This window comes from Choloepus didactylus, chromosome 12 (assembly GCF_015220235.1).
Source record: "Choloepus didactylus isolate mChoDid1 chromosome 12, mChoDid1.pri, whole genome shotgun sequence".
Classification (NCBI taxonomy): domain Eukaryota; kingdom Metazoa; phylum Chordata; class Mammalia; order Pilosa; family Megalonychidae; genus Choloepus; species Choloepus didactylus.
This window is the reverse complement of record NC_051318.1, coordinates 13,776,292-13,789,577: the sequence shown is the minus strand read 5'-3', so window position 1 is coordinate 13,789,577 and position 13,286 is coordinate 13,776,292. Positions and strand designations below refer to the sequence as shown.

At 38.4% G+C, this 13,286-nt stretch overlaps 1 protein-coding gene across 1 annotated transcript in view; it reads right to left on the bottom strand.

The window, feature by feature from the left end:
* Nucleotides 1-13,286, bottom strand: part of LOC119506769 (phospholipid-transporting ATPase IB-like) — a 215,222-nt gene that overhangs the window by 65,911 nt on the left and 136,025 nt on the right. Inside the window, exons 21-22 of the mRNA XM_037799892.1 lie at nucleotides 7,692-7,875; nucleotides 4,297-4,407 (exon numbers count right to left, since the gene is read on the bottom strand). Coding sequence (XP_037655820.1) covers nucleotides 4,297-4,407; nucleotides 7,692-7,875 — 295 coding nt within the window. The remainder of the gene's footprint in view (nucleotides 1-4,296; nucleotides 4,408-7,691; nucleotides 7,876-13,286) is intronic.

The window sequence follows — 13,286 nt, the reverse complement described above, 5'->3', positions numbered from 1 at the left end:
CACAGTTACCACAAATATCCTTTCCTATTGCAGTATTTTTAATAGTTAGAACCAGCATATACTGAACACTTAAAATTTGCCAGCCACAGTCCTGTTACCTTAAATGCATTACCATATTTAAGCTTCATAGCAATATTATAAAGTAGGTACAGTCGATTCTGCTTATTTGAAGTAGTTATATTCCATAAAGTGAAAAATGAATTAGTGAATGATGAATCATTGCATCTAGGAGAAATATGGAGAGTTAGGGACCTTCGAGTCTTGGGTCACATTTCATCAATCATTCAACACTAAGCTTGTTTTATGTGTGTTTCTGTATATAGACACCTTATTTAATATGTATTGTTGATTAGTTAACGTTGAACTCATGGCTAACAGCAATCTAATTCTTGACTAAAGAAAGCTTATCTAACACACACATTTTCTCTGTAAGGCACATCACAACCTTCTTGCACTTAGAAACACTGAACAGCACGTCAGCACTACACTTGGAGGTCATTTTAAACAGAAAACTCACCAGCAAAAAGTACAAAAGTGCAAAAAAATGTGGCACTAAACATACTGCAAAACGGACACTTGTTTCCAGTGTGAGAGCTGAAACAAGAAGATAGAGCATCGCCTTGTTCAGCCTCAGCCAGAAATGGGCACGTTGGGCAACTCAAATATTTTGTTGCTCTGTGCATGCCTGCAAATGACGGTGAAAGTGCCTTGGGTGCTGATCTGGAGATTACAGATGAACTTTAGCAAGTAGGCAAATATGCAGATACAGAATCCACAAATACCGAGGAATGACGGTATTATTGTAATCTCGATTTAAGAGTTGTGGAAACTAGGGCTCAGAGAGGTTAAATTATTCACCCAGATCACACAGCTAGTAAGAAGCAGAGATAAGATTCAAGCCAAGATCCATCTGATTCAGAGACCACATCCATAAACCCCTCTTTTACAGGTGATTTGTTAAAATATATCACTAATATGACTTGTCATATAGGCAACATAACACATTAGAAAAAAATAGTACCCAGGCACATTTCATAGTTTAGGTTTATAGAGCTATGAATACCAATTCCATCTTTTCAACTAGGAGAGGTAATCTTACGTGCATGCAGTTTGGAGTTAGACATACCTGGGTTTGAATCTCAATTATATCATTTCCCTAGCTCTCACTGTTGTGTGAATCTAGTAGATAAGTGAATTAGCCTCTCTGAGCCTCAGTTTCTCCTAGGATTTGGAATTTTTAAATAAGGTACATAAAAATGATTATCACAGTGCCTGACATAAATAACTATTTATAGATCAATATAGTCATATTTATATAACAAATAACAAATAAGTAAAAACAAATGATAACAAATAAATAACTATTTATAGAGCAATAAAGTTACTTCTGTTAATTAACCACATATATTAGGTAAGTATTATAATTTTACAATAAGCCTCACATCCTTTCTGGAATGAGATGGAATTATCAATAAGGTATATTTGCAAAATATGATCTACACTCTGAAGCATCTTGCAGTTTAATTGGCTAAAAAAATAACCATACCAAAACAATTAGATGACAAAGAAATGCAGCTAATAAACAAATACAATCACTCCAAAGAATATGAAATACTTAAATGTAAATATAACAAAGACTGCACAGGATTTGTATGCTGAAAACTACAAAGTGCCAAGGAAAGAAATTTAAAAAGACAAATAAATGGAGTCATATCATGTTCATGGACTGGAAGATTCAACTTAGTAAAGGTGTCAATTCTCCCCAAATTGAACTATAAATTTAATGCCAGTTCTTATCAAAATCCCAGCAAGATATTTGTAGACATAGATACACTTATTCTAAAATTTATTTCAAAATGCAAAGGAACTAGAGTAGTTAAGACAGTTTTGAAAAACAAATAAAGATGGAGGAATCACTCTACCAAGCTAAGACTTACTATAGCTACAGTAATCAGGACAGTTTGGTACTGGTGGAGGGACAGACACATAGGTCAATGGTTGGGGTTAGAGACAAAATAGATCCACATAAATTTGCCCAACTGATTTGTGACAAAGCTGCAGAAGAAATTCAATAGAGGAAAAATAGACTTTTCGACAAATGGTGCTGGAGCAATTGGACATCCATGGGCAAATAATTAAACACAATCTAAGGCTCCCAACTTACAGAAAAATTGACTAAATATGGATCATGAACTTAAATGTACTTAAATGTAAAACATAAAACTGTTAGAAAAATACACAGGAGAAAATCTTCAGAATTTAGGAGCAGGCAGAGTTTGTAGACATGGCATCAAAAGCATGATCCATAAAAGGAAAAATTGATCAACTATACCTTGTAAAAAGAAAAAACTTTTGCTCTGAGAACAAGCTATACACTGGGAGAAAAAGTCTGTACACCACATACCTGACAAAGGACTAACATCTAGAATATATAAAGAACTCTCAAAACTTAACAGTAAAAATACAACACAACAATGAAATTAGAAAATTGGCAAAAGACATGAACAGAATTTTCAAAGAAGACCATATATAGATGGCAAATAAGCACATAACAAGTTGTTCAACATGAGCCCTTAGGGGACTGCAACTTAAAACCACATGAGCTATTGCTACACACTTATCAGTATGGCTAAAAGAAAAAAAAGTGATAATACCAAATGCTAAGAATGTGGAGAAATTTTATTACTAATACATTGCTGGTGGGGTTGTAAAATGGTAAAGTCACTCTAGAAAATAGGTTGGCAGTTTCTTTGAAAAGTAAACCTACAACTATCATATGATCCAGTCATTCCACTCTTGGCCATTTGTCCCACAGAAATGAAAACTTATGTTCACCCAAAAACCTATACATGAATGGTCATAGCAGCTTTGTTCACAATAGCCCCACACTGAAACAATCCAACTATCCTTCAGTGGGTGAACAAGTAAACAAACTGTGGTGCATCTATACCATGGAATACTACTCAGCAATAAAAAGGAATGAACTACTCATACACGCAACAATCTGGATGAATCTTGAAGGGAAATATGCTGCATGAAAAAATCAATTTCAAAATGTTGCATACTCCATGATTCCAATTTCATATCATTCTTGAAATAGCAAAATTATAGAGAAGGAGAACATGAGTCATTGTCAGGAGCTAGGGATGAGGGGGGCTCTAACAGGATAGATAGAATGAGGGAGGCTTGTGAAAATGGAACGATTTTGTATCTTGATTGCCACGGTGTTTACCCAGATCTGCACATGATAAGATCACTTGGAATGATCCCTACAAACACACACACACACACACACACACACACACATGCATGTGACACTGCTGAAGTCTGAAAGAGGTCTGTGGATCGCACCAATGTCAATTTCCTGGTGTGATATTGTACTGTAGTTACGCAAGATGGTATCTTTGGGGGAAACTGGATGAAGGGTACTCCGGACCTCCTTGTACACAGTTTTTTGCAACTCTCTGTGAATCCATAATTATTTCAAAGTAAAAAGGTTTCCAGCTAAACTTAAAGCTTATACAGGGATTTTTAAGTCAGGATGGTGGTTAGAGGAGTCATTGTTTACCTTCCTGCCATACCCTGTAACAACTACATATTATGCACTAGAGAGAGCATATTTTATTCAGAAGCGATCACTGTGTGACAGACAGATGAGAACTCTTCTTTGGTTCATTTTAAAGGGGGTTGGGGAACCTGGCTGCCCAGAACTTTGTCAGCGCTCACTCAGAGGCCCCAGAGCCACGTGACAGCAAGGAGGGCCAATGCTGCCAGGATGCCCCCACCTGCATTCCCTGCAAACAGCAGGGGGTAAGCAGCGGCAAATTTATTTTTTGGTGTAGAAATAGTGCTAATTAAAAGTGTTTCTTTTTCCATTTGTTTTAACTATCAATGCTGAGTGATATATCTATATATATATATATAGGGAGGGCACCTGTAAAAAGAAGGAAGTGTTAAGAAAGACAGCTGTAGCTTCATCACAAAGAGTTTCCATTTCAGAAGGAGCACAGCTCAAAGACCCTGGAGATTTCTGGTGCGCTTAATCACTGGAAGTATCTAGAACTGACAGAGAAGCACTAAGCTCCAAACAGGCTATTTTTACCACAGATTATGCCGATAAGTTTTCATGATGTCAGAACATCTTTTACTTTATCACTTTTATACGAACAAAATGTTAAAGCAGGGTTGTGTTACAGCACTTTAAGTAAGATAAATATCAGAAATTTGTAAATGACCAGACTAGCTGTCAAAGAGGAAACCTAACTTCTCAATGAGAGAAAGGATTTCCTTTCTTACCTCAATAACGTATAACACTACGTTCTTGTAGAAGCAATATAATATGCACTTGGTCACTCGAAAATAATCCCAAATTCCGTGAACCAGCAGAAGTTTCTCCAAGTCACTAAACTAAAAGACAGAAACAACAGTCAATTGAAGTTCAAGCTAACTTACCACTTAGTAGCCAAAAAACAGGTCCTTTTTTCCAATATCAAACCACAGCATTTCCCTGTGGGTAGAATACAACATAGAAGGTAAATGGAATAAGACCGATTCTGCAGAGAACCTGGCACTGCAGTTCTATAAGGGAGTTTTTAAAAGCCTCATAAAACTAACTTTTATTGTTCCACCCAAATTAAGGATTGCTCTTTGCCTATCAAATGTTTGATTTTTTTACTTGCCATGAGTAAGGATTTGATTTTAATCTAATACACATTGAGGACCTTATAATCGTGAGAAGGGGCCAAAATCATTTAATGAAAAGAACATCACATTTGAAACAAGAAACTGAGGCTCAACCACTGGTTTTTCTGCATGATTCATGGCACTTTTTCACCATCTAATATAAGACGCACTTTACTTATTTATTGTAATTATTGTTTTTTTTTTTTTTTTTTTTATCTCCTCCTTGCTAGAATGTAAGCTCCACAAGGGCAGGACTCATTATCCTTTATTCATGGATGAATCCTGAACACCTAGAAAAATGCCCAGCATGTGTTAGGCATGCAATAAACATTTTTCTAGTGAATGAATTTTGAGGGGAGTTATTCCAGTAACCACAGCAATTCAATGACTCCTAAATTTAAAGCTGATATCAAAGTTGGTACATATGGGAAGAACAAACCTTTCAATAAGACTAAGAGTTTGGAACATGAGAGAGGAGGACGGGGAAGGAGATGCTGAGTCATAACATGGATAACTAAACAACAAAAAAAGTGAATTAAAAAAGGAAGTTTGCATTTAACCTAGAACCCGATATTACATTTGAGTCATTGTAGGCAACATTCTTGTTGCCTCAATTTTTGGTTCATTTATTTATGCATTTTTATTATTTATTTATGTATGTATGTATTTATTCTCAGGGAAGAAAATGTAAAATCAAAGTTCTATTTCTTGGGATGACTAAAATACTAAAAAGTTTGGAGTAAGAGGGAAGCAAATAAATTATTCTCTCCAGAGAATAAAAAGATCTAGGTTATGGGCAGAATGTTATACTGAGATGCTACGATCTGAGAAAGGGGTAAGATATACATTACCAAGGGGCACCAAAGTAAAGATGGCTGTCTGTCTTGACCCCCAGGTGCAGCACAGATGAAGGGGAAGAAGGCAGATGGGGCAGAGATGGAAAATGTCCACTACAGTACAGGGAGTAAGACTCATTCTAGGGGAAAGTATGATGTGGCACACACTGTGGCAAAATGCCCTCCCTCTATCTCCAGTCAAAAGATGCTCTCAGATAAAACTAAAATAGAAAAAAAAAAAAAAATTGATGTGTCTTCAAGTGTTGTCATTAACCCGAAATAGTTAGCCTTTTAATAGAGGCCTGAGCATGAATGAAATCAGTCCCCTGCATCAGTGACTGGCGTGGTGTGACAATTTAGGATTGGTGTGGAAGGAAGAAAAGAAAGCCTGAACTCCCGCCCTGCCTGTCTAATCATGAATTCAGCCGTGCTGAGACAGCCAAGAGCAAAGGTTAAAAGGGAGGGAGGGGGTTAGAAGGGCTAGATAGCATGATGCTAGTGGGGACAAACACTGGGCTAGAGTTTGGGCCTCTCTCTCTTTGTTTCTCTCAAACTTTACCTTTGAAGAGAAGAACCTAACAAAGATTCTAAATCCCATTAGGATTTGGTTTAAAAAGAGAAGGTGGGAACCTCCTTGCCTACACAAAGGAACCCAGGAGACCTGGTGCCTGCCACCCCTATTTGTCTCTGGTGTCCATAGTTCAAGGCTTGTGTGATGTGAGTGCTAAAGTCATGGTAACGCAGCTATCCCACCGGCAGCTGGCAGTTCAACGAGGAAAGGAAAGCCTGGAGCTCGGTGTGGCTCTTTCCTTGTTCATATGCTGGTGCTTTTGTCCTGCTCTACTGACCCGTGCTCAAAGCAAGTCTCCTAACACAGGGGAACCCCCTGTTCCTATCTGGAACCTGGACACTTAATCCATGAGTAGGTGGGAGAATCTCAGAGCTGATCTGATATAGGGGCAGAGTGCTTTTCACCCATGCTGAAGAACCCTAAGAATGCATGTTGTTACTAGTCTAGATTTAGGCATCTGCTTGCCTGTGGGCACATTACTAAATTAGATAACCTCTTACAGACGGTCCACAGGAAGGACACCCCTGGTTGGGATGAGCTACTCAGAGCCCCAGGGCTAGTCCTAGGGAGCTTTTCAAGAACCGCATGTGGCTCCTGAATTCAGCAAGAAAGAAAAAGAGTGTTTTCATTAACTTGTTAGATGTGATTGAAATATTATATTCCTTAAGAACCAATTATTAAATTATTGATTAAAATATTATGCTCTTCAAAGAATGCCAAAATGTAGAAACAGAAGGGCAGGCATTCTGGGTATGTGGCTCTATCTCGTTGCTTCTGGTAAGTTCCAGCTCCTAGTGATGCTCAAGCTCATCAGCGTGATCCCCATCTCCATCCTCCAGGATTACGAGGTGTCTGTTTCCATTTATGCATTAAGAAACAGCTATATTAAGGGGGAGTTTCCTTGAACAAAACTGGTTATTTTGCCTAGGGTAGATAGGAAATGAGAGATATTTGGGAATATTCTGTGTGTTCGGAGACACTGCTTTATGTAAATAAATAACAGATAAACTTGCTTGCTTCTGACTCCTGGGCATTACAGCCAAAAGATGACCATGGCTTCCCATCAGCCCACTCACGGCAGCCTCACCAGGCAGCTGCCACAGGTCACGTACAAAAACACACGGGTCTGCTAATCACTGGGTCACACATTCTTCATTTTAATCTCTGACAAGCAACAGAACCTCCTTAATAGATTAAAGAGAGTGAGGGGGAGAAAGGGAGGGAGAGAGACAGAGGGAGACAGAGAGAAAGAGAGAGAGAGAAGTGAGGGAGGGAGTAAGGAAGAGATCATACATCTTTAAGAATTCTTCATGGAGAGATACCACAAAGCAAAGTGCACATTGCAGATTTGGAGAGATTGGGGAGTTAGAGGTTGTTGTTAAGAGGGTTGTAGATTCTTGGTGGCAGTAGAGTGACCAACTCCATAGCTCGTCAAAGGGAATCTTTACTGCTCCAAAGGGCAGTAACTAAAGAGACCTCCCAAGTGTGCTGGTGCTGGTTGTCTCAAGTAGTCAGCAGCTTCAAAGAGGGGGCATCAGCCGCATGGATGGACCAAAGGCCTTCAATGTCTCTGTGCCCAGCTGCCCACCTCCACCTCTGACCTGGGCAATGGCGTAGTCCGAGTTGTTGGTGGCCTGCATGCCCTCGTTCCCGCCGATCCCCACACCCACGTGGGCTGTCTGGATCATCCCCACGTCGTTGGCTCCGTCCCCGATGGCCAGGGTGATGGCTTTCACCCGCTTCTTAACATTGTCCACTATTTCAGCCTTCTGGAGGGGAGATAACCTGAGAGGGAAGACAGGGGCAACCACCTTTAGTGTTCTGTTTTGGTTTGTTTTACTTCACACTCTTCTAAAAGTCTTCACCGAAGAGTCAACAATAATCTACATTTAGCCACGTTCAGATGTCAGCTACTGGTAAGTCTCGCAATTCTTTAATTAAGCTTTTTACATATACAAAAAAAAAAAAAAAAAAAAGAAAAAAAGGGAAAAGCCCCCCCCCCCCCCCATAAAACCAAAAAACACGTAGTTTCTTCAGCTTCTCGAAAGAAATATCAGTTGCCCAGTTTATCTGGAAATGCACCCTTCCATTCACCATTTTACTCCTTGTTTCCTAACACTGGTCTGCTATATTAATTTACATTATCTGCCCACATGAGAGGAAGAAGCAAAGGTCTACTATTTCTGAAACTTCATAAAAGTATTTGCTCCAAGTATGGAAGTCCAATTACAGTCAAACAAGTGTGAATAATACAAGGAGATACAAAATCATGATGGTGCTCGTTAGGAGAGAGCAGGTTATGCTGGGGTCACAGCAACATCTCCAACAAACAAAAGCTCAGCAGCATCACACAAAGTGTGTATTTCTTTCTCAGGCGATCTGACCAATGAAGATTAGAATACATTGTCAGTACCCTTTTTCTCAGACCAGCTACAAAAGAAAATTAAATATTCCTAAAAAATTTCAGGCAGGCAGCCCCTTCCTTCCTTAATTGTACATATGCTTCTCTGTAAGAAGTCTTTCATCCTGCCCAAAACACTGCTGAAAACAACAGAGCTTAAGGGAAAATTGAATGAGTGCCATGCAATGAAAATATGGCCTATTTAACCAGAACACTGACAGAAATTATGACAAACAGTAAAAACACCCACACAGTTCACTGTCTCCTTGCATTTGTCACCCATCCTCAGAGTCGGCCAATCCTTTGTAGTCTTAAACCTGGGGCTCATGCTTCCTCTTTGAGTTTTTAATTCTAAAGGGCATTTGCTTCTGTTAGAGGCCATTATTATAAAAAATAAAATACTATATCCATTATTTTAAAATGGGAGAGATGTCTTTCTTGCTTCATGTTCTGTATACAAAGCTTCACCAGATAGCTCAAGACAGAGGAAAGCAGAGTTATTTTTGAAGCTACAGAACCAATTTGTACTTGCACTAGAGGAAGACAATTCTAGAGGTTTTTTTTGTTTTGTTTTGTTTTTTTAACTTTTTTCTTAAAGTTTTTGTGTATTACTAAGACTATTTTTTAATGGTGAGAAAACTTGTCTCTGAGTGGTTTCAAAACTTTAATAGCTAAGAAAAATCACACATGAACCAATACAACTGATATCATTATACTGATATCAATCCCTGATTGCATCTGAGGTAATTCTCATCAAGGAAATACAAACAGTGGCAAAACAGACAACACTTAGAAGGTAAAATCAAAAGGGATGTGGGAGAAGGAAGTGTCAAGAATGACACCAGTCCATCAGGCAATACAATCACTCAATATTACAGATACAAATATACCAAATTTCATCTTCCCCCCAAATCCTCACTTATATTCACTAGGATATTACAAGGGAGTTGGCCAGCTGCATATGGGCAAGTGCCTGGAACCTAGAAGTGAACACACCCAGGAGGCAGGATTACGCATGGTACCCCTTGAAAACTACTGTATCTCCCTGAGAGTTACAAGAGAAGAAACTAGCTCGAGGCCCCTTGAATCTTGTCCCTTTACCAACAGGACTGAAGCACAATCTTGAATCTGTGGCCCATGTCAGAGTCATGAGCTTCTCGGAGGGAAGACAGAGTGCTTAGACTGAACAGAGGTGACCTGACAAGATTATTCTTGAGTTCATGCTGTTCTGCCTCAGAGGCTTTAGCTGTGAGTTGAACATTAGACAAATGTACATGCCATGTTTAGCATTCAGCAACTTGCTTTAAAAATAGATTACATTTAAAATAATCACTGTTGGCTGAAATGTATGCGAGTCCTGTGCTCTATTCACAAAAACTGAAATGGGAAAATCTACTTGAGCTATAAAAATAAGTCAATATTATGTCTTAAAAGCACAAAAGTAATAAGAAAATATAGTTCTAAAATACAATAGGAATTTTTAAAAGGACATTAAACAGCTAATGTCTACTCTATTCAACTGAACAGACATTATTGCTTTCCCATAAAATATTATTTCACATGCCAACTACAACTGGAAGCTAACTCATTATTAATTTTAATTTATGACAAGAAAGCAAATGCCAAACTCACTAATTATTTAGAGGGAACACATAAGAGATTTCAATCTATGAAACAAGTACTTCAAGCACCTTTGACTTTAGTGTTTGTAGTGCCTCTGTCATCTATTTTCATGCATTAAGAATCCACAAAGATAAGTAAACCTTCAATGGACTGAAATGATGTTCTGGTTTGTCCGTGTGCACACACTCGCCATTTCCTTTTCAATATATATAATAAGTTCTAGGAATAAGAAATAAAATATACACTTGAAGTTTGTAAAACAAGGTCAATATATTTTATGGCACAGATGTTTTCTTAGGTATACAAAAAACTCTCTTGCCATATTTGTGTATTGAATTTGCTGGACAAGCTATTTAAAAGTAACTGTGTTCATTAATTTTTATTTATTCAACAAATATTTATGTACCTACTAGGTGTTAGGCACAACTATTGATGTTGGAGATGGAGCAGAGAGTAAAATTTTGCTGCCCTCATGAGGTTTACATTACAGTGGATAGAAGACAGATGATAAAACAAATAAAAAAGTAAAATATAAATTATAGCATATGCTGATAAGAACTATAGGGAAAATAAGTCTAGAGATCTCTAGATTGTATTTTATTAAAATTAATCATATTTTTCTATTTGAATTATGTAGGCCCAGAGTGCCATTTACTAAGCATTTATAACAAATACTTTATATCATCCTTCCAAATATCCAAACTTTTTGACATGTAGTAAACAAAATGTCAGAATTTTAACAAAAACATTCTACACCTGTTAATGACAATGTAGGGGGGTTGAGCAAGTTCTTTCTGCAGAAAACAAGTATAAAACTGGACAAAATTATTAAAAACAAACATCTCAGGGAACCGGAAGATGATCAAAGGCAGAAAATACCTTGAGAAATGCTTATCCATGAAAAACTGGGACTGAATTGTGCAATTATGGCAAGTTTGTGAGCATTTTGCTTGGAGGTGCTCCTATCCCCTCTACCTGGAGGTGAGGAAAAAATCTGCAGATTTATTGGCTGAAGATGGTGGATGTGCTTTTGAGCAGGTAGTAAAAATCCACAGCTTTACTAATTGGAGGTGGCAGGTGCACTGCAAGAAGGACAGAAGATCAGTCAGAAATTTAACAGGGAGAATTTTGAAGCCAGAGAGTCAGAGAAGGGCTGAAATAATAAACTCTCCATGCATTCCAAGCTGACCATTGAATTGCCCATGATGAAAATTTGCAAACCTGGGGAGACTTGAAACTTGCTAGGCCTTCGACAGCATTCCCTAAACCACACACAGAACTGCAGCAGAGGGTGGAAACCTGAAGCTTGAATTGTCGGAGCATAAACTTGCCCAAATAAACTCTGCAAGGCAGGAGAAACCCCTAAGAAGACAGGCTTTTTAAAATACTGAGCAAAGGCTCCAGCAACTGCAAACCAACAGGAAAACAGATTTCACAGCCTAAATCTAGACAAGTTACTAAAATATGGAACCAACACAATTCAGAAGAATCAATGAGAATCCAGACATATTATAATAGTTGTTTTCCACAATGTCCACTTTTAACCAAAAAAAATAATAATATTTTACTAGACTATCCGTACTCAGTAAAACAAAGCAGTCAATATAAACTGACTGTAAATAAGCTGTTAGGTAGGATTTAGCAAAACTCAAAAGCAGCTTTATAAATATGCTCATACAGCTCAAGGAAATATTTTCAAAGAATCAAAGGAAAATATGCTAATTATGAATCAATAAATAGGAAATAGCAACAGAAGAATGGAAACTATTAAAAATGGAAATTATAGGGGTGAAATGAAAAATTTACTACCTGAACTCAACATCAAAGCTGAGACAGCAGAATAATCTGTGCATTTGAAGGTAAATCAGTAGAAATTATGCAATCCAGAGAAGAGTGGTGGGGGGGAGAGGACAATTGAAGAAAACTGAACAATGCCACCAGAGATCGGTAGTCAACATCAGGCATTCAATCGTACACATAATTGGTGTCCCAAAAGTATAGGAGAAAGAAAGTAGCAGAAAATCTTGAAGAAATAATGGCTAAAAACTTCCCAATTTTGTAAAACACATTAACTTAGGATCCAAGAAGTACAATGAATCCAAAGTAGAATAAATACAATGAGAACCACCACTTCGAGCCAGCATAGGCAAATTGCTGGAAGTCAACGACAGAGAAACTCTTGAAAGCAGCAAAAGAAAAATGAAACATCACACACAGGGAAGCAATGAGATTGACAGTTGACTTGTCATAAGAAACAACAGAGCCAGAAGACAACAGAATGACAAATTTACAGCACTGAGAGAAAAAAAAGCATTCAACCGAGAGTTTGTTTTCCAGCAAAACTATTCTTCAAAAAGGAAGGAGATATGAAGACGTCCAGATTTAAAAAAAAAAGAAAAAAAAATGAAATGGATCTGTGAATAGCAGAATTACACTGCTAAAGTAAGTTCTTGAGGCTGAAATGAATTCTCACCAGATGGTAACTCAACTCCACGGATAGGAAAGAAGAGCTACAGATAACATTAATATATGGGTAAATATAAAAGATTGTGTGTGAGAGGCGGGGCAAGATGGCAGACTGGTGAGCTGTATGTTTTAGTTACTCCTCCAGGAAAGTAGGTAAAAAGCCAGGAACTGCGTGGACTGGACACCACAGAGCAATCTGTCTTTGGGCATACTTCATACAACACTCATGAAAACGTGGAACTGCTGAGATCAGCGAAATCTGTAAGTTTTTGCAGCCAGGGGACCCGCGCCCCTCCCTGCCAGGCTCAGTCCCGGGGGAGGAGGGGCTGTCAGCTCCAGGAAGGAGAAGGGAGAATTGCAGTGGCTGCTCTTATCGGAAACTCATTCTACTGATTCAAACTCCAACCATAGATAGACTGAGACCAGACACCAGAGACTCTGAGAGCAGCCAGCCCAGCAGAGAGGAGACAGGCATAGAAAAAAAACAACACGAAAAACTCCAAAATAAAAGCAGAGGATTTTTGGAGTTCTGGTGAACACAGAAAGGGGAAGGGCGGAGATCAGGCCTTGAGGCGCATATGCAAATCCCGAAGCAAGGCTGATCTCTCTGCCCTGTGCACCTTTCCTTAATGGCCCTGGTTGCTTTGTCTATTAGCATTTCAATAACCCATTAGATCTCTGAGGAGGGCCGTTTTTTTTTTTTTTT